This window comes from Melanerpes formicivorus, unplaced genomic scaffold (genome assembly GCF_026170545.1).
Source record: "Melanerpes formicivorus ecotype bairdi unplaced genomic scaffold, bMelFor1.0.p_v2 SCAF_15, whole genome shotgun sequence".
Lineage (NCBI taxonomy): Eukaryota > Metazoa > Chordata > Aves > Piciformes > Picidae > Melanerpes > Melanerpes formicivorus.
The window spans coordinates 4,033,632-4,055,504 of NW_027142367.1; the positions used below are offsets into that span (position 1 = coordinate 4,033,632).

General features: G+C 44.7%; 1 protein-coding gene across 1 annotated transcript; it reads left to right on the forward strand.

Moving 5' to 3' along the window:
• Window positions 1-3,757: 3,757 nt before the first annotated feature.
• On the forward strand, window positions 3,758-9,466 carry IRX1 (iroquois homeobox 1). Its single transcript, XM_068147477.1, has 4 exons — window positions 3,758-4,356; window positions 6,953-7,958; window positions 8,532-8,604; window positions 9,007-9,466. The coding sequence occupies exons 1-4, from the start codon at window positions 4,093-4,095 to the stop codon at window positions 9,062-9,064; spliced, it is 1,401 nt and encodes a 466-aa protein (XP_068003578.1). The 5' UTR covers window positions 3,758-4,092; the 3' UTR covers window positions 9,065-9,466.
• The last annotated feature ends 12,407 nt before the right edge of the window (window positions 9,467-21,873 follow it).

Sequence of the window (21,873 nt, forward strand, 5' to 3'; positions counted from 1 at the left end):
ATCTAAAGCTATTGTTAATAATAAAGAGAAAATCTCTTGGCAGTGGATGCATCGCTTAAGAAACTGGAAGGATCACAATGTCTTAGCAAGCTCCTTCTCAGGAAAGACTCTTTAAGGAGAAGTTTATCTGCCCAATGATCTTTGAATTACGTGAGCGTGGCCATTTAGGTCGATTTACTTTAAACAGTATACGATTTATTTTAAGCGATTACCTTAGGTATAATCACATTACACCCGGCACTGCTATATATATTTTTTTTTTTCCGCCTGTTTTCAGACCTGCATCCGCTTTTCACTCAGAGCTCAAACCTTTTTTGGCTACGTGACTTTTCGAAGTCTTTAAAAACGCTGTGCGTCTTATCACTTGGTACCGCACTCCCTTTTGTTGGGTTTTGCCGAAAGTTAAGAAGGCATTGCAGCCACTAAATCACAGATCTCACGGAAACAAATAAATACATAAAGATAGATAGTTGTTTATTTGCTTGTGGTGTTCTTCTTGTTGGTGGTGGTTTTGGTTTTGTGGGGTTTTGTGTGTGTTTTTCCTTTCTTTTCCGAATCATGTTTAAAATTATTTTGGGTTTTGTTTTGGTTTTTATTTTACAGAATTTCATTTCCATCTCTTAAAAATTTCAAGCTAATTTGTGGATAGAGGAGGTTGATCACACCAACTTTTTGGCTGTTTAGGTCTTGGGCTTAGGGAAAGGATTTTCTAGTGCTTCTGGCAGCTATTGTTGATGTTTTTACTTTTCTGTACAGTTTCGTTCTTCTCGTACTTTTGTTATTAAACTCCTGCTATAGGTCTTGTATGGGGGGTAAATAAACCCAGAATCTCACAGACCTTCACTAAACTGATTTTCAAGTTAAGTAGCTTAGTGTTGCAGCTCTGGTCCCAGCTTACGTGCACAAGGTTGTGGGGAAAAAAAAAAATGAAAGAAAAGAAAAAGAGCTTTGAAAGGTTTCCTGCTAAAGTGACTTGATAAACCATCAGGAAAATGGGCAGTGTCCAATACAGGAGCAGGAATCATGTGGTAAGGGATTGGCGTTTACTGATCAGAATTGTGCATAATTAATGGCGTTCGCAGGACCCTGCTCATCCTTGTGCCGGGAACTTTGCAGATGAGGAACAAAGCTCTCCTCCTAGTCTTGCAACTTCCCCCTCCTCGGCGGCGTTTCTTACTCCACACACCCCACTCCCCACCCCACCCCCGTACTTTTTGTTCTGGTCTCTCTCTTTTTTTTTTTTTTTTTTCCCCACAAAAATTACCGTTGCAGGTGATCTGCATTTTTTATTTGTTTGCTTCATTGTCGCGCAAGGTGAAAAAATAGCAAAGTGCATTCCGAAATGATGCTGGGCTGATAGAAAAGCAAGTGAGATTTTTTTTCCCTCTCCCTGAACAGATCTGAGCAGGATGGGGGCGGGTGGGGGAGGGGATGACTCACATTTCTTAAGCCTCCAAATGGAAACCTTTTCTGGATACACATTCCACCCAGATCTAAAGCGCTAAGAAGATTTCGGCAGCGGTGATGCCTTATCCCACCTTTATTTACCTGCAGCCCTTGTAATGTGACACTTCCATTCGCAAAACACTGCTGCAATTTTCAAGCCCCACTCAACTTGTTACGGCGGGTCGGTCTTCTGCTCTGAGGGTGAGATTTTTGGAGCGGGAAGGGGTGGAGATTCTCCTCTCCCTGTTACACATAAGAAGGGGAAAGCTCGCTGTTTCCAGCTTATGAGAGAAGGAAGTTCAGCCAGCTCTCTGAGATGGAGTGGTTCCCCGGAGTGAAGGGACACAAGGGCTGACTGGGGTTAGAGACATTCTGCAAGGGCGTTTCTGCAAGAGGGGAGGCATGTCCCTCTGCTCCAGCGGTTATCGGTCCCCGGCGCGACCCGTGGTGTCGGGCTGGACCCTCTACTGCAAGCGCAAAGTCGCTGCTTCCCTTCCCCCTTCCCTCCCTCGCGAAACACTTGCATCCTGAAAAGCGGCGGGGCTTCACGTCTGCGGCCCGCTCCGCACCGTGCCGTCCCCTGAGGAAGAGCTCGGTGGGCCTTTCGGTCCCTTCAGCACAAAGACGGAGCTCCAGGGCTATGGGGACGGCGACAGGGAGGGCAGGTCTGCTGAAGGCCGCTTCAAGCCCTTCCACGGGGCCGGTCGAGGGGCAGCAGCACCCTCCCATGCCCTCCCCGCTCCCGGCGGAGTGACAGCCCCAGCCCCGCCGTGAGCTCCACACCGGAGTCGTGGGGCAGAGTGGCCTCCAGGCAGTCCTACTGGGTCTGGCAGGGTCGGGACAAGAAACGTCTAGCCTTCAGCCCGCCACCCCCACTCCCCGTTTTCCCTAGCACTAGGGCTGAGAGAACACCGGCAGAGGTAGGAAAAGGAAAGTTTTCGTTGACGGCTGGGCGTCGCGAGGCTCTGACAGCTCCGACGGAGTACGGGTGAGCCCCTTCACTTCGAAGAAGCGGGCAACACCGCGAACAGGTCACAGCAGTGAGAACTTGTCTCCTTCAAGGCGGCCGATTCCCTTGGTTGCTAGTAGAGCAGCCCTTTGTCTCCTGCTCAACCGTCCACCTCGCTCCGAGGAGGAAAGGGGAACAAAAAGGGGGAAAAAAAAAAAAACAAACCAAAACCAAACAACCAAAAAACCCACCTCCAAACCAACCATCAAGCAAAAACTTCCTCTAATCATTGCTGTTAATGACTATAATGGCAACATCTCATTTTCGTCCTTTCGCACCACTACCCCACCTCCCCCCGCCATGCTTTTCCTTTGGTATCCGCTGAAGCGGGTGAATGGAAGTTTTGACAGTCTACAAGCCACTCAGCCTTCCCCCAATCTCGGAGGAGAGGGCCGGGGGTCTTCTGTGCCCCCCGGCATACATGTCGTCACTGTTGATTTGAGGGATTATTTATTGCTAATATTCCAAGAACTGTCGCAATGCCTCTGATAATTGTCCCTGCGTGTCAATCCGTCGGCAGGGCACGAGTAAGAAAAAGGGCGGGGGGATCGCAGTGGGTCTTTCTTTCTTTCATTTTTTTTTTTTTTTTTTTTTTTTAATAACCTAAATATTCCTCCTGGAAGAACTGCTACAAAGCTTTTGACTTTGAGGAAAGTTGTGTGTGTGGCGTTTGTGGGTTTATAGACAACATTTATTTATATGTTGGGGGTTTTTTTCAGTGGTAAGTTGTTATAAGTAGCCTGGCTGCAAAGCCCCCTCTTCCTCTCATGGCCACTCTCGTTTGTTCCCGAGACCAACGACGACAAGGGGGACTCAATGTTAAAGGTGGAAAAAAAACAGCAACACAGTTGTTTTTGTTAAAAGGGGACACACTGAGGCAGCGAAACAGCAAAACCCCAATGTTGGACAGCTGTAAAATCGTGTAGACAGGTTGTCATACAGCAGTGGGGGCTTTTCTGAAAGGAGCCCATTGCTAAACATTAAATACACACACAGCAGAGCAGAGCAGCTGCGCGGACACACGCACACACACACACACGCACACGCAGGCACCGAGGAAAGTGGCCCAGGCCGAGCTGTGCACCACGTGCTGCGCCAAGGGGGGCGAGGGGGAGCGTGGGGCGGTGCTTGCAGCTCAAGTGGGTGCCAATCAAAACATCAACTTCAAATTGTATCTGAAAGATCAGCCTAGGACCTAAGGGCAGACACATCAGTTGGAGCTCAATTGTTGATCAGATCACATCTAAGGGATTTAGGAGCACAGAAGAGCCGAGATTTGAGGAAAGACACCCCACTGAATCCTTCCACACTCCTTCTCTACACCTAGGTTGCAATATATCTCTGACAGAAAGAAATCAGAACGAAAAAAGAAAATTGTTGGCTCGATTTCTATTCTCTCGCCCTGCCTGACTTCAGTAAAGACAGAGGGGGGGAGGAAAAGGAAAGAGAGAGAGAGCGGTCCAGAGAAGCCCGGGTTTGTTCCGCTCCCCTCCCCGGCTGCTCAGGCTCCCTCCTCCTCCTATTTTTTTTTTTTTTTTTTTTTTTTTAATTCCTCCCCCCACACACCTTCTTTTTTATATTTCTGCCGCTTCTGCCGCCGCCGCCAGTGCCGCCGCCGCTGTGCCCGTGCCCCGGAGATGTCCTTCCCCCAGCTGGGCTACCCGCAGTATCTCAGCGCCAGCCAGGCGGTGTACGGGAGCGACCGGCCCGGGGTGCTGGCCGCAGCTGCCGCAGCTGCCGCCGCCGCCGCTGCCGCCTCGGGCCGGCCGACGGGCGCGGACCTGGGCAGCGGCTCAGCCGCTGTCACCTCAGTGCTGGGCATGTACGCCAGCCCCTACAGCGCCCCCAACTACAGCGCCTTCCTGCCCTACACCGCCGACCTCGGCCTCTTCTCCCAAATGGTGAGTGAACGCGGCGCTGACTCCCGCACACCCCCATTCTCGGGCCCGCGGAGCGCAGACAGCCGTAGCGGGGGCAAGGGCGGGAGGAGGCAGCGAAGCCGAGCGCGAGGGGGACGAAACGGCGGCGGCTGCCGCCCCGAACAGGGTCCAGGGAGGAGAGGGCAACGTGTGTGTCGGAGGGTCGGCCAGGAGAGAGAGGCCGGGGGGCGGGGGGTTTCGGCTGCAGGCGCAGCCCCCACTCACTCCGTCGCTCCCGCCGAGCAAAACTCTTCCTAGTTTTATGTCTTGACTGTGAGAGGGTTGAGCAAGGCTCCTGCCTCAGCGCTCTCGGCTTTCGCCAGCAACTCGGGCTTTTTATTTTCCTCCCCTTGTTGTTATTGGTGTTGCTGCTGATGGGTGATACTGGCGGTCCTGTTGTTTCAACTGGCTTTCCAGGGTGCCCCTCTTCCCGCCCGGTCCTTTCTCTGCGGCCGAGCTATAGACAGTCCATCCGAAAGGCCAAAGTGCAGTCTCGGTAGCTGGTACGCACGTTTATTTCCCATTTTCCTTAAGTCTTAAAAATGTCCCGTTCTGTTCCCTGAACTTTTCATACTCTGATTGTGACGAATATCATAGATCTGATTTGCATCAAGAGAAGAAGGGCATTTACATCCCATTATATGCACCGGAGCAGAAAGGCATACTGGCGTTAACTCTGAAACAAATTGCCGCCACCCAGATTGTCCTCAGACTTTCTTTTTCCTTTTCTTTTTTTTTTTTTTTTTTTTTTTCTTCCTTTAAAATGGAGTATCTAGTAAGTGAAATACCTATTTTTAACTAACTGTTTACTCTGGGCTCGCTGAAATGTTTTGGGTGCTTGTGTTTCCAAATTTCTCGGCGCCAGTACACGTAGAGTCCACTTAATTTCTAAATGCCCCCTCTTTTGTGACCTCCCTGAAACACAGAAGTGTGGATATTTATAACTGGGTGCATGCAAAACATAACTTGTGAGGCTTTTTAATGCATCCATGGGGGCAAGTAGGTAGATAGGCTGTTGAACAAGGGTAAGAAATTGAAAGCAGATAATCTTCTGCTGATACCATTACCTACGAAGGCACTGTTAACAGCACACGTTTCCTACTTTTTTTTTCAACCTTGATTTTGGAAATGCAGTAAAAGTTGGTACAGAAGCCATGAGTGATTTACAAGTTGCTTCTTAAAATTAAATCCCAGCAGAAATTACACGAAAAATATAATTTCAGCAACAATAACAAACGACAGCAGAATAAAGGGAGTGCAGAAAGCGTGCTCTATAACACATCACAAAATTTACATCGACTCCTCTTTGTGCATAATGTTTGTCCCTGAAATTAAAGTACGTATTCACTCTTAAGTGTTTGGCAAAGTTAGATTAGTTTCTTCGCGGGCATTTTTGGAGAGGTTCGTTTTTAAGTCTAACACATATTTCGTATGAGTAACATCAAAAAGTATATTTCTGAACTAGGAAAAAAAAAAAAAAAAAAGCGAGAGAGAGAGAGAAAGAGAGAGATTGCAGTAGAGCAATGTTAGCTATTTAGGAACAAATCCCTATTCTCTCAAAGTATCCGGGTATTTTACTGCAGTGATTTACCGTGATGGTGGTATTTTCAAATAAATTCTATAAATCCCGAGAATTTGTAAACTGAGAGCTAAAGTATGAAGTTAATGTCTGGACAATTTGCAGTAATAATGAGGCCTAATGAGGCTGCTAGAAAGATAAAATGTTATATACCAAAACACCTGATGGGATAATTTGACTTGCTGTGTTTTACTACTGATGATAAAAAGAATATTGATTGTAAATAAATCACCGTCTCTAAACGCTTGTAAACAATTTGTGTTTGCCCAGATCAAAGTAAAACTTATGGGATAAAGTCACTGCATACCCGTATTCTACAATGTGTGGATCACTTCTCATTCCAGAGTTTAAAGCCTCTTCTAACAGAAGTTAATGTTTTACACTAGAATCTTAGTGTATTATTTCGGGCGGGAGGAGGGTTGGCTTGTGCTTGGAAAATCTCTTACATTATGTTTTCGGACTGAAGTTGTGCATTCATCTGCCCAGTCTCGTCTCAAGCCAACTAATTTAGAGGCAGATCCGGGGCCAAGGAAGAACACTCTGCATGCATTTGTAATATCCTCATGGATATTTTGCAGATATAAGTGCTACGTTGTGCGCAGGCATCAGTTTGTAACTGTGATGTAGTACCTGCTTTCTCTGCCTGACAATTTCGAACGTACAATAAGTTGTCTCGCCGAGGCGAATGCGGAGTTACTGCATCCCGGTTGTTTGATTTGGTTTGGTTTGCGGAGAAAATACGCATAATGCCTGACAGAGCCCAGCTTAGCCCCCCTCTCTTTTCTTTTCCCTGCAAGAAGTGGGGATCATTTGGGAATACCCCTGTCTGATCTGAATGTGAAGAGCCTGGAGCGGGGAGGGACGAATTTGCCCGTGAAGACCCTTTGCACCGCTCAAAGGCGTGTTCCGGCTCCCGGAGTAGCCTATTCAGGTCTGTTAGAGACGCTAACGAGATAATTGATGTGCTTTTTCCTCTCCGCTTGTCTGAATGTGTTTCAGGGCTCCCAGTACGAACTGAAAGATAATCCGGGTGTCCACCCTGCTACCTTTGCTGCCCACACTGCCCCCGGCTATTATCCCTACGGACAATTCCAGTACGGGGACCCGGGGCGGCCCAAAAACGCCACGCGGGAGAGCACCAGCACTCTCAAGGCCTGGCTCAACGAGCACCGCAAGAACCCCTACCCAACTAAGGGCGAGAAGATCATGTTGGCCATCATCACCAAGATGACTCTCACTCAGGTCTCCACCTGGTTCGCCAACGCCCGCCGGCGGCTCAAAAAAGAGAACAAGGTGACCTGGGGTTCCAGGAGTAAGGACCAAGAAGATGCAAACCTCTTCGGGAGTGACAATGAGGGGGATCCCGAGAAGAATGAAGACGACGAAGAAATCGACCTGGAGAGCATAGACATAGACAAAATTGATGAGAATGATGGGGAGCAGAGCAACGAGGAAGAGGAGGAGAAGCTTTTGAGACAAAGCAGCGAAGAGGAACACTTGGAAAAGGAGAAGGATTTGGCACTGTCAGGTTCTGAAGGGCTGAAACCCAAAGACGCGCTGGCCATGGTGAAGGAGGTCTCTGACAACAGCACACGAATCATCAGTCCCGAGGGACAGAACAATTTACAGATGCCGTCTCACAGCAAACCCAAGATTTGGTCTTTGGCAGAGACAGCAACTAGTCCCGATGGTGCCCTGAAATCTTCTCCCCCTCCACCCCCTCCTCCCCAGGTGAACCACACTTCACAGATCCAGCACCCTGCCTTTCTCCCTAGCCATGGACTCTACACATGCCAGATTGGTAAATTTCACAACTGGACAAATGGGGCTTTCCTCACTCAGAGTTCCCTGCTAAATGTGAGGTCCTTTTTGGGAGTAAATCACCACCACGCTGCTCATCACAATCACCACCTCCAGGCCCAGCAACAACCTTCTGTTTTAACAGCGGCCCTGGGAGCCCTAAGCAGTGAAAAGCCTTCAGAGAGGACCAGTCCCAAACACATAGGTAATGAATGCGTCAGGCATCCATCTCTCCCTCCATGCCCAACGCATAAACATGAACTTCTCCTTGAGTGATGATGTCAGATTCAGCCCTAGTGTAACTGATTGCTTTTAACGGAGTTACAGGCACTTTACCCTAGTGCTGATTTTTTTTTTCCTCCCCCTCTGGACCATGTTTGCATACATTAAGCACATTTCATGTGGACTTCTACATTCTCAACCCATAAGCCCATCAAATAAGATGAGAATGCAGGAATATCTCTTCTAAACTTTTTTTTGTTTGTTTGTTTTTTTCATTTTGCTTTCCTTCCTTCTTTCCTGGCCCTCATCTCCTGGTAATTTAAATGACAGTCAAAACTGTGGCAAGAAAAGATTGAGCACTCCTTAAATATTGAAAGTAGGGAACAGTGCTGCACACACAGAGACACACCTACACACGTCTGAACAAGAGGGTAGAGCAAGGTGTGTTCTTTGCACACTGTCCAGATTTTTAATGTTCTATTCTAAAATGGCTCTCCTGGTTTATTTATTTATTTTTTTTTTTTTAATTTTTATTTTCACTCCTTCTGTCTCCTAGAAAGAGAAAACGTACCAAGAACTGAATCCCCACCTCAGCTGCTAAAATCGCCCTTCCAGCCTGTCCGTGACAAGTGAGTTTGTTTGTTTGTTTTCACTGCAGGAATGTCATTTATGTGAAACAGAGCGTTTGAATAATAAAGACTAATTATAGCGCCTAATAATCACCATAATAATAGGTACAGACAACAAAAACAACACAAGAGTTTCTGTAATCATTTCAAAGCTGGGCTAAAATGTAATTGTGTATAGCCAGCCTATAACTTTTCTGAAACTTGGACCTTCAAGATCCAGCGTTAATGAAACCAGTGACAACTATTTCTCTGCAATTAAGTAATACTAGGATGCTATAGTAATAAACAGTTATAGAAAAGTATAGGAAAAGATTTTTTTTCCTGAAAGATTCTTACGTCTTCTTTTTTTTTTTTTCTTTTTTTTTTTTTTTTTTCCTCCCCTTCCTCTCTTACCCCCTGCAGTTCTTTGGCTCAGCAAGAGGGAACACCGAGAATTTTAACAGCTCTCCCTTCCGCTTGATTAAATGGTTTGGTGACAAAATATTACAGAGACTGGTATTAAGGACAGAGAAAAAGAAAAAAAAAAAAAGAAAAAAAAAAAAGAGGGAAAAAAAAAAAGAAAGGAAACGATATAAACAACTCTCATCAATCTCTTTTTGCAATAAGGTGGTGCAAACCCATAAAAGCGATTACACAAATCTGTAGATGGATCCCCTTCTTCATTGTACCATTTCAGATCGTGTTATTCTATCCATTCCTGGATTATTTGTTTGGTAAATGTTTGCCATGTGTTTGTGTTTGGGTTTTTTTTTTTGTTTCTTTTTTTCCCCCCCTGTATATAGAGTGATTTCAGATTGTAAATAGCGCGTCAGCAAAACTTGTCTAAATCATATATTTTTGTCTAATAAACTAAATGAAACTATGAGCTCTCTTCAGGTATGTATTCTGTTGCTGCAGATCGTATCATTGTATACACATTTTACAAATCTATTCAAACATTTATAATTTGTTGTCTGAAAAGTTGAGTCTTTTTTTGTCTTTGGGTAACTCAAAATACCAAATCCAAGCTTTTAAAGGCTCTTTTAGCTACAAGGCGAAAACAAACTGTAAGCTTCCACTTCTTACACGCAAAAAGCTACTTCCTGACTAGTAAAATTAAAGTTATTTTTAAGTAGTGATGAATCGGACGTATTCTGTAGCATCAATTTTTCCGAACATAAATAGATCTGATTTCCACTTACGTTATAAAATACATTTATGAAAATGAGAAGGATGAGTTTTCTCACAGTTCCCCAGTGTATAAGTTCGCTGTCCCAACTGGTTCCTAAATGGGATCAAAACCTTTATTACTTTTGTATACACCCTGATTGAAGCCAGGAAAAAAAAAAAAAAAAAAAAAAAAGAAGAAAAAAGTTGAAGAAGTAGAATTATTTGTAATTACTTACTTGTTAAAGAAGCACAGAAGAGTACGACTGCGAAAGAATTTTTTCTGTGACAACAAGCACAATCTTAGCAGGGAGAAAAAAAAACAGGGACAAAAAAAAAAAAAAAAAGGCATCTCTTACACTTCCCACAGAAAGTTCTGCAGTTGCGATCTGTTGGTTAAAAAGAGACCGAGTGAGACAATCTATCGGTTTAGAAAGGCATTAATCTTCCAAAAGACGATCCGTTAAAATGTGTAATGTTTTGAGTGCTTACTTTTTTTCCTTCTCTCCTAAATGAGAACGCTAAATGAGCGTTGAGGTGCTAATAAGATACCAGATGGTTGTTGATGGTAGAAAATGGAAAGAAGCAGCTGGGAAAGTCATTAAGAAATAATGTAGTGACGCCCTATCCAAACTGAACCAACCTCAAACCAGGACTCATCGGAAACAAAATGAGATTTTCAAATAAAAAATTAATAAAATTCTTTTTAGAGATCAGAATATTGATCTTAATTTAGCTGCAAAACCATCACAAGGGAAGGGGAACCTTGGTAAACTCCTAGCAATTTGCTGACGATCAGTGGAGGCGGTAGGCTTCTAATTTTTTAAGTTTTTTTTTTCAGATGGATCAGAGAAACCGATCAGGCGAAATAGATTTTGTATGAGATATCTGAAGAGCTGTCTGAAAAGAGTTTCATTTTGGCATCCTGCGGTTCCCACCATAACTTCACTTAGTGTGATTTCTGGCTTTTAGTTGTTTCGGTTTTCCTAAGTCACAGGCAGCCAAGGAGTGTATTGCAGTTTTAGGCAAAGCATGGGGACTTATATCTCAGTGAATGAAAGAGAGAAAGAAGACCTCTCAAAAAGTAGTAATAAAAAATATTTAAAAGTGTAAGGAAAAAACATCACGGCGCGTGAGATCATCACTGGTGTTAACCTGACTGAATTGCTTTCTCCTTCCTATCAACTCAAAACAGCGGCACTGGCTGCCTCTCTCCCCGCTACGCCCGAGGCGCAGGCGGCCCCTCGCAGCCCAGCGGTCCAGGGGTGTCCTCACGCATGGGGAGACGATACCTACAAACAGCGCAGTGATGCTCTGTGAGGCGGAGCGAAGGCGACGGGGCCAAATTTGCTCTGGGGTAGAGGAATGGGGATTGCTTTGCAGCATGTGAAGGTCAGAAGAGACTTTCACAGAGGCACGGAGCGTGAGTGTGTGTTTCTGCTCGTATTGTGCTCGCACTCTCGCCCTCCGAACGCCTCCGGCGGGCCGCGCTGAGCCGAGAGGGGGGTCCGAGCGGTCCCGAGCGACGGGGCGCGTGCCCGGCGTTGGGCAGGCTCGCTGCGCCCTCTGTGGGCTGCGAGAGGCACCGTCCCCTCGCACAGCGCGGCGCAGCCGGAGGTGCCGGCCCCGCGTATCTGTGCAGCCGGGTAGGGGGAGCGGGGACTGTCCTGTAATTCAGCCGGAAAGCCAGCAACGTCCTCCGGAGTCTTGACTTATTCTCCGGAGAGTGATAATTCCCAATGGATATTTGGCTGGCAGTTTCCCCCCTTTGGAAGCCTCAGCATCCCCAGAGGTCGCAGAAATGAATTTATTTTTATTATTATTTTTTTTTAAATTATTATTATTATTACTCCCCCCTCCTCGCCTATCTCCCCGGTTGCTTGTTTGACTATCCCCTTCCCTTTACCTCGTAACACCAACGGTTGTGATGCTTCCCTCCCCAGTCAGCTGAGGGGGGTATTGAGAGGGTGAATGAAACGTCGAGGGGTCAGCGCCAAGCCTGCACCGTCGCCCACCACGCCCGGAGCCCTGGACAGCTGTTGCCTCCCACCCACGCTGTTGGAGAAGGCAGGGGCGGCCCAGGGAGCTGCCTGCGGGTTGCGTACTCGGACGAAGAGTGCTTGAGCCACTTCCAAAGTCTCTGGACAGGAGCGCAAGTGGCTTCCCCATAGAAAAGGGAAAGCCCACAAGTAGTAAGACCAGCTGAGAAACGTCATGTTGTGAAGTGGGAAAAGCTCTCGAGTGGGTGCGTGCCTAAGGGCCAGGCAGTCCCCGAGAACTCTTGCCTTAGCCTAGGACGAGAGAGGTGACTTCGGTTGTTCGTTAGCGCACGGAGCCCTCGGAGGCCGTCGGTACGCCGTGGGGTGCGATGTGAGGGGCCGGGGCTGGGCGGGATACGTACGCACCTCCAGAGCTCCAGCGCCCCGCCGCCGGGAGCCCCCATGCTAGTTTTAGGAACGAGCGGGGGCTCCATATTTCCTAGATTTCGCTTGTCACGTGAGCCATACTAGGAATGATGTTTTGCGTCATCCTAACAGGAAAATTATTCGTAGTTTTTCCTGTCATATTTTCTATTTTCTTTGAGATCCACCCTGGCAGCAAATACCAGAGTGTAGGGAGAATAATAAAGGAGAGGCTTAAGCTGAACGATTTGCCTTAATTGGGAATGCTTCGTGCTGATAAGAGTAAATTGGAAAGTCCGTCTTTCCCCCCCTCTTTCTCTCTCTCTTTTTTTTTTTTTTTTTAGGCGGTGACGGTACCCGAACCTGATAAATAAAGTCAATTGGAAAATTTGCATTGAATAGGATGGAATGCCACATCGACTAATCCTTCTTTTAGAACAACAACCGAGAGCCAAGATGCATTTTCTTGCTATTTAAAAGGGTGGCAGAAAACATTTTTTCATACGTGTTTCCATAATCCTCCAACCTCCCTCGGTAAAAACTGTTTCCCTGTCTTGTTTCTGTTGTTATTTCCTTAGCATTAGCAAAAGAATGGCAGAAATCTGTGAAGAAAGAACGCTGAAGAGCTGATATAATCTCGAGTTCAGTAAACTCGCAGTAAACTTCGAAATTAGCATCTGCCAGAATGCACTCAAAGCAAGCGGCAGCTTTACGAGGATTTGGCTTTGTCACAGAGACATAGTTATGAAACGTGCTTATTGGTATGCATGCCTCATTTTTTATTCTTTTTCTATTTTATTCTGAAGAAGTCTATTTTTAACAAGGAAAAAAAAAAAAAGCTTGGAGAAAGGGAGAGAAAAAATCAGTAGGGTGCATGTGCTTACACTTGCTCGTTCCTATGATTGCTGTCTTTCCCGGCTGCTGTCATCCCTCTTTTGTTGCTCTGTTTCTGAGGCACTCTCTCCGAAACTCGGAGCAGCCCCGAGGCCGCGCAAGCCGGTGCTAGCGTCGGAGCACCGGCGGGGCCACCTCCGGGGCGCGGTTGCCCTCGCCCGTCCGCCGGGTCCCACAGGGCGCCCCGCACCACCCCTCGCCAGTAACTTTCATTGTGTGACCATGTTCCCGCCAGCCTTTTTTTTTTTTTTTTTCCTCGTGGGCGCAGATCAATTATTCACGAGCACATTTATCTCCCCTGCAATATGGAGAATTCATATTCATATCTCTGTTTTAGTGGCCTGACACTGATTAATGTAATATGCACCGCGGCTCCGAGCGCAGCCCTACTCTATGAATCATGCACTATAAAGTTTCAATCGTCCTTGTAGATGAGACTATTACAAAGAGCGCAGAGCGGCGGGGGCGGGGAGGAGGGGGCCGGCGGGAGAGGTGGCACTTCGTCGCGGTCGGCCACCGGCCCCTTGTTAAACAGGCTAGTATTGAAATAAGCCGGCGATTGATGTGGGACAATGCCAGTTCGACATTGGTTCCGTCCGGAGGGACTCCTTCAGACGCGGCTCTTCCTCCCCGGCCCGGCCTCTGCGTATAGACGGGAGAGGCTGCTCTGGGCGAGGAGAGGTGGGCTGCCCGGTGCCCATCATGTAGAGCGGGCACTCTCGGGCTCAGGCTGACCTAGGGTGTGCCCTGACTGGCCTGTGGGGCCTCGCCTGATTAGTTGTTGCAGTGGAGGCTGTGTGTCCACTGTGGCAGAAAGGAGTTAAAGAGAATCTTCATCCCCGGCTTGTTCTAGTGTTGTTAGGATGTTATTTGTTTAATTGAATTTTATTTATTTATTTATTTTCCCAATTCCCAAATGTCCTTAAAAGGCTAGGTGTAATGAGTAGTTTCATAGAATAGAATAGAATAGAATAGAATAGAATAAACCAGGTTGGAAGAGACCTTCAAGATCATCGCGTCCAACCTATCACCCAACACCACCCAATCAACTAACCCATGTAACCAAGCACCCTGTCAAGTCTCCTCCTGAACACCTCCAGTGACGGCGACTCCACCACCTCCCCAGGCAGCCCATTCCAATGGGCAATCACTCTCTCCGTGTAAAACTTCCTCCTGACCTCCAGCCTGAACTTCCCCTGGCGCAGCCTGAGACTGTGTCCTCTTGTTCTGGTGCTGGCTGCCTGGGAGAAGAGACCAACCTCTGCCTGTTTACAACCTCCCTTCAGGTAGTTGTAGAGAGCAATAAGGTCACCCCTGAGTCTCCTCCTCTCCAGGCTAAGCAGCCCCAGCTCCCTCAGTGCTGGAGGAGGCACACTGAGCAGGCTGTTGGCCCAGCAGCTCACAGGAATAAGTGTTCTGTGAAGTGCTCAAAACATGAGCCCCAGGACATGTCCTCCTTCCCCCTGCTCCAGGCTCAATTCAGGGGTGAATCTCCCCTTCCATTTAGGCAACAGTCCAATGGCTATGTCCAGCATTTGGTGCTATTCACCTCCCTGCAGCCTGCTGGCCAGTGGAGGGAAGCTCCAGGTCTGGGTTTGTCACCTGCAGGCTGGGAAATCAAGCTGTCTGCCATGGGTCAGGCAACTATGGCCTAAAATGGCTGGGGCAGGTCTTCACTGACCCAAAGGATGTAGGAGGCAGATGAGGAGTTGTGTCATATGGGACCACCAGTCCCTTTCTGCTGGCAAGAGCCACAGAAGTCATCAGCAGGGCTTGCACCCACCACTGTCTTTGCTTGGGCAGTGGCAATAAGCGACATGGGGCCTGATTCCAGGCTTCAAGGCGCCAAGTTTTACGTTTCAGCAGTAAATCTTACCTGGGACTAACAAATCAAGTAAAATAGTGGAACATGTAATAAACATAGCTTGTGTGGTGTGTTTTCCAGTGAAAAGTTACAGAAACGGCTCCTGGCGAGGTTGGTGTTCCCCATTTCCCCATTGTGCGGTGCCCCCATGCAGTGCCGTTCATAGCTTGCCTGTAAAACCAGCCATGTGGACAGGAATCACTGGAAGTACCAGGAGACTTAGAACCCCATAGAAATAGGTATTCAAAATTTAAGACTTCAAAAATATGAGCTCTTAAAACTAAACAATGTACTTCTGTGAAGAATTAATTTACTCAAGTCCCGTCACCATTATTAATATTAGTTTTGGCTTCTCTTTTGTGTATGTGAAAAGAATATATGCATGGGTGTTTGTAAAAACTGGTAAAAAAGACATCTTTTCTGTTTTAACTTACTTTAATTACCATTACAGAAATTTTTCACACCAGATAGCCACTTGTGTCCTAACATATTCCTTGGGAGTCAAGCTAATGCAAAATTGCAAATGTAGGATGCACACCAAGTCCTTGTATTACCTCTCCTGAGAGTACAGAAAGCACTGCTGTAAACTCTGTGCAGAATTAAAGGTGAGTTTAAAAAGTAACATTTATTTTTATTCCAGATTTGTGTTTGACCCATAGATAATTCAGGGTTTTATTTTGAGCTGTTGGCCCCACACAATACATTGTTCTTTGTTGCTGCACAAGTAGCACTTTCCCTGTGCTGCCTACGGTTCAAAAACAATGAAGCAATCCATTTATTTTGTTGGTCAATTGTGGCACAAAGTGAGGTGGTCAGTGAGGAAAGTTTATCACTGTCTTGTCCCCTTGGAGGAGGCAGAGCATTCACACACCCTCTGCCCCAGTACACAAATGTCAGTCTTTTTGCAGGCTGCTGTTTTTCTTTTGAAGATGCCGATGGTGTCTCTGATCCACTAATCCATTTATCCAGTTTCATGAGTGCATTGGCTGAATACGCTCACAATAGCCTTGCCCAGCTGGAAACAAGAAGTCAGTGAGTGCAGCCGGCACACCCACCAATGCCTGACACCTCTCTCGAATAAGGCTTGAGTGCTTGTCTCAAAAAAAAGCCCCATCTCAACTCAAAACAAACCTCCCAGAGTCCCCGGCCTGCCGTGATGTGCCCAACACTGTGATCCTTTCCCCTTAAAGAACAGAAGTATTTGTATTGCTGTCTATAGCATGCTACAGGGCTATATTATTTTCATGATATTTGGCTGCGTCAATGAGGGTTGAAGCACTCTTCAGGAAAATTATGCCTCTGGGACTCTACAAACAAGTGCACATTAAAGAAACTGGTCAGTTTCTGCCAAGGAGGAGTGGGCACAAGAGAGGCAGTGGGCAACGGGCTTCCATTTGTGTTTGGTGGCGTGCCATTACTTGCCAGCTTTTTATTACATTTTAAATGTATGTTTAATTACCAGTGTTACTGGTAATAACAGAATGTTGGAAAATATTAAATACATTTGTGAGCTTGTGTGAAAACGAAGTTAAAAGGTGTTCGGTGCACAGAATGTTAAAAAGATCTCACAATGAAGTGATTAACATTTTTATGAATAAAATTAATCACGCATTAACTCTGCAGCTCAATACATCTGAATGCCAAATGTTGCACAGCAGCCCTTTCCCCTAAACCCAAGAATTTTGGATGCAGTACTGACCCACATCAAACACTTGTCTATTAGTAATGGCAGTGTAGTTATGAGAAGATATTTTAATAATGTGCGTTTACATTTGAGGTGAGCAAATAAAAGGGAGAAAATAAATTGGGGGCATTTTGTCAGGATTTGTGAGGACTGGTAGGCACATAAAATACACTAGGAAGCAGTCAATAGGGGCAACTGTTTGGAGAAAAAAAAGTTTATATGGCACTCATGGAGGCAAATAGCAAAGTCACTGTAGTAAACAGATTTAAGCAGACTGTGTTTAGATCTCCTTGGCTCTTATTAGTGTGCTCATTGTTCTGGGCAAAGCTTATTAGGTTTTAAGATGGGAGCTTACAATTATTAAAATAGCCACTGTGTCAGATAATAAAATGTGATCTCTCTTTTCTCTCTCTCTTCCTCTGTGTGTGTATATATGTGTGCGCGCGTGTGTGTGTTTTCTAATCTCTTGCCACTGTGGTTTTGGGATTATTCCAGCAGGCTGTACAAAGGGAAGCAAAGGCATCTGAAGTGTCACTCTACAGCTGTGGCAAAGTAACAGAATTTCCATTTTGTTGATGCTCCCAGCACATGTGTGCAGCAGAAGGTGATATCAAAGGAGCCGTTCTTCCTCAGTTCTGCACATTATTTTTCACTGCTGTGGCGAATCTCTCTGAGCTCCGTGAACCAATAAAACAACGGTCCCTGTTTGAGTTGATATATTAATATTTACTGAGGATTTGCAAGGTCGAGGCTAAATGTCAGCAGATTGCTGGGGCAGTACTGTGGGGAATAATTAAACAAATCTCACAGCAGTTCAGCCTCCTAACATCTTTATTAATCTTTTTTTTTTTTTTTTTTTTTTTTTTTTTTTCCCCTCCTGCAACAGTACACTGAAATATTGCTTTTTCACTCAATGAAGATTTGGAAGAAGTTTAATAATAAAATCCGGGATTGGAAGTATTTGGTTTTGACAGTTTCTTGGCCCACTCACCCACAGATGTTAGTTAGTTGTGAAGGCTATGATGTGTGAATTAGCACCAAGCTGCTAGGATTCTCACCTGCCTCTCCATCAAATTCATCTTGACCAGTCTGCCAAACACAATAATATTGCTGCTATAAACGGAGACCAAGACTGACTTCATTAAATAGTGGGCCCACTTCTCTAAGGGAAGAAACTGGAGGACCCCAGTTGAGCATGCATGTCTCCCTTAACGTGATTATAGAATGCACTTTAGTACAACTTAGACAATTCTCTTTAATAAGCTTCATAATTAGTGTTGGGATGCCTCATTACAAGTCATTGCCTGTAGCAGTCCTAGGCCAAACAGCCCTTCCCAATCTGATTTTATTTATTTATTTATTTATTTATTTATTTATTTATTTATTTATTTATTTATTTTAAAACATTTTATCAGGCAGCAGGAGCTGTCTAGAGCTTTTTTGTTTGTCTAATGGGGTCTCGTATTAAGCCTCCAGTGTAAAAAAGACCACAAGGAAATTAATTGCTTCTGTACAGCTTCACCACACATGTGTCCTGTTATGGGGACTGGTATATTTCTGACATTGCTCTACTGCAGTTTGTTGGGGGAGGGAGGGAAATCTGGAAAAGCTACAAATGCAAACATATTAGTATCCATATAGATTCCGTATGTTGTAACTGAAAACAAGGAGATTTTTAAAGCGTGTCAGGGCCTTCAAGACATTTTTGAAATAAAGTGGATTATTTTTTCAGAATTTTTTTTGTTTAGATTTTTTTTTTTTAATACTCAAAAGTCACTAATAAAATACACATGGCTACATATTCTGTTCGGTACCGGCTGATAAATGTGCTACTTAAAATAACACACACGGGGAGTGTGGTGACTCAATGCAATAAGAAGGCTAACACACAAAGCCGCCCTGAAGGTCAGTGGTTTGTTATCTATCACTGTTGGTCAGGCTGTGAATCACAGCTGCAAGTTTCAGCAAGTTAAGGGGAGGAGGAGCATTTAGAGTGCTTGCCCTGTGGAAAAGAAAAGCTGAGCTGGTGGTTTGTTAGCTGCCTCTGAACATCACCCTGCAGCTTCTGGGTAATGCCCATTCCCCTGTCACTAAAGCAAAGCTGGAAAATGCCTTGATCCAGATACAAGAGCTTTGATTTACTTGTTAGAATTCAGGTGGAAGGGTTTAGGGTTAGCAAGTCCACCACTGCAGAGCCTCGTAGCACTGCCCTGTCGTTATTTATATTGATTTCTTTCATCTCAGTCTTTGTAAACCTTGGTTTTGACTTTGGGCTGATCCGTCTGACACAGTTACATTTGCCCAGTGACATCACTATTAATAATCAAATATTAACAATTCATCTCACAGTCTTTACAGAAATGAAAGATTTGTTCAGAATCGCATCATATGGGAGCTGCGGCATTCAGCTAGTAAGAACTATTTGTATTCTTCATGTGTGACTATGAAGGGGAGTCCTCAGTGCTACAAAACAAAAAAACTGTAAGTCAAGCCAATGAGCATCTTCTTTACTCCAATTCAGGATGCTGATTGTTTGATAATGCTATAGCAGGAGAAGTAACAAAACTGTTCCAGTAATGAACCTCCCAGGTTAGATTTTTTTTAGTATATGTAACAGAAAAAATTCACAGATAAATGAAATGTCTATATTCCATCAAACTGAATTTACATACAGGAAACACGTCACAGACCTTAACAAATGCTTCTGATAAGCTTGACTTCAAGAAAATCCTTGTGTTAACTGCAAGCAACAGTGGGAACATGTAAGTTGCATAAACATATCAGATCAAGTCTTCAGTTTTACCACTCTGTACTGCAGTCTTGTGCCAGCTGTTTCGGAGCAAAGGACAAGATCAGCAGCATAGCCTACTACAGAAATTCTTGCTTCCAAAATACTCTGGTTTTGATTGTTTTTTTTTTTTTTTTTTTTTTTTTTTTTCTTCCCTGTTCTTATCCATCAACTTTTGGTTCTACTATGATGGTAACACTGTGTTGAAATATATGTGTTTTTTTTTTTTGCTTGTTTTTTTAAGGTGGTCAAAAAGCAAAGAGCTGACTTGCAATCTTGGGGGAATTGATTAGTGTTTTTCTGTGTCTTGCAATAACAGTACCTGGAATCCCTTAAAACTGTCTCTGTTACAATGTAGAAGAAAGCCCCTGCCCTACAGCAGGTGAAATTATGCTGTAGGAGATCTGTACAGCAAGTTATGAAGAAACACTGCCTCTGTGAGACTGGCAGAGAACTGAGGGTCAGAGGTAAAGAAATGGTTTCCCCAAGTTATCTGCTTTGTTATGGCAGGAATGAGAATCTGAGCTTGAGAATTAGTTTTCACTTGATGGAGACTCAGGTGTAATGGGATATTTCAAGCATTCACAGTGACTGCAGGTGAGTGGTGGAGCCAGAGCACTGCAGTTAAACTGCATCCAGAGCCTCATACTATATTCACCACAGTGTCATCAGCTCCCATGATGTCACTGGAAACATTTGGATTTTCATATCTGAATTTACATACTGAAATCGATACTTACGAGAGTGAAAGCAGTCCTGTATATACAAATGATACTTGTTTTCACTGGAGTCATTAAGTAGCTTGCCCTAGAAATGGTTACAATTGTAAGAAAGGCCTTAAGAACAAGGTTGCTTGGGTATTTTTTGTTTAACTTAAAAAAGAAGAAATTAAAATTACTCAATGTATTTCAATGGTTAAAAATTTATTGAGGACTCTACTCTTGGTCTCTTTGGTTTGAAAAACATGTTGCATGTTCAAAGAAACTCTCTAACCTACAAAATTATTCAATATTTGGGAAAGCTGATTTAAAAGGAGGTTTTTTACAAACAAATTTCTAAAAAGTCAGGTAAATCCTTCAAGTCTTTGTATAAAATGATAAATAACCAGAGTAACATAAAAAATGGCATGTAAAATAAGATAATTTAAAAAACTGGAGAATTTGTTTTGAAAGAGGTGGTAAACCTGGAACAATACTGGTTTGCAAAATGAGATTATGATAAATGTATCCTATCCATGTATGTGATTCTCCTATACACAGAGAGGAAAAGGGAAAACAGATAATTTTGTCATCTGAGACAGGCATGGTTTAGGCTGTGTAAGGGAGCAGGAGACATACAAGGATGGATATAGCAAAAATACTTCACTACTAGGAATGCCAGCAGTTCAGAATCTGCTTGAGAATATGAATCAAATAATACAGAAGACAAAGCTTTTACTAGGAGGAATTTTTAAGAACAAACCAGTATCATTTTGGAAAGGAAAGTGGGATACAATGAAGTGAGTAATGGTGGTGGTGCCTCTGGTAGAATTAAAATACAGACTAGCATGCTAATGGAGAAGATTGATTTCTTTTCAGGGGAATGGAATAAGGAGGTGTACAACCTGTGTGTCTCTTGTAGCTTACTGTCCAGGACCTTAAGGGGATAGTGATGCCTTAATTCAGCATCATACTTTGGAGAGGAATAACTTGAGGGAGCACAAGCCCTGTGAGGAGAGACTGAGGAAGCTGGGGTTGCTTAGCCTGGAGAAGAGGAGACTCAGGAGAGACCTTATTGCTCTCTACAACTACCTGAACGGAGGTTGTAGACAGGTGGGGGTTGGTTTCTTCTCCCAGGCAACCAGCACCAGAACAAGAGGACACAGTCTCAGGCTGCACCAGGGGAGGTTTAGGCTGGAGGTTAGGGAAAAATTCTACACAGAGAGAGTGATTGCCCATTGGAATGTGCTGCCCAGGGAGGTGGTGGAGTCACCATCATTGGAGGTGTTTAGGAGGAGACTTGATGGGGTGCTTGGTTACATGGTTTAGTTGATTAGGTGGTGTTGGATAATAGGTTGGACACAATGATCTTGAAGGTCTCTTCCAACCTGGTCTATTCTATTCTAGTCTAGTCTAGTCTAGTCTAGTCTATATAAATTCCTTCTCAAGTTGCGTTTTCTCTGTACTGATCCTACCAACTTTACAAGAAATTAGCAGTAGAATGGAGGAAGTGGAAACCACTTCATGTCACCAACTAGTTTTAAAAAATTTCATATGGCCTTCTCCTACTGTGTATGTGTGTGCATGTGCATGTTAGAGAGTGAAGAAGTTATTCCCCCTAGGCCTTGATCATAAAGGCTGCTCTGTAAGTCTAAGTGATTACATGTGGACAAGAGGTAAGAGGAGATGATTTAATGTGAACACAGGAAATTTGTATACTCCTGGTAATCTGTGGTAAATCCATCAGGAAGCTAACAAAGTCTGATCTTGCCTCACATTTTGTGTGGCTGCTA

What these genes read in the sequence shown, in the direction of transcription:
- IRX1 (XM_068147477.1), top strand. Translation starts at nt 4,093, where the DNA reads ATGTCCTTCCCCCAGCTGGGCTACCCGCAGTATCTCAGCGCCAGCCAG. An exon ending in GACCAGTCCCAAACACATAG is followed by an intron (nt 7,959 to 8,531) that starts GTAATGAATGCG and finishes TCTGTCTCCTAG; the next exon opens with AAAGAGAAAACGTACCAAGA. An exon ending in TTCCAGCCTGTCCGTGACAA is followed by an intron (nt 8,605 to 9,006) that starts GTGAGTTTGTTT and finishes TACCCCCTGCAG; the next exon opens with TTCTTTGGCTCAGCAAGAGG.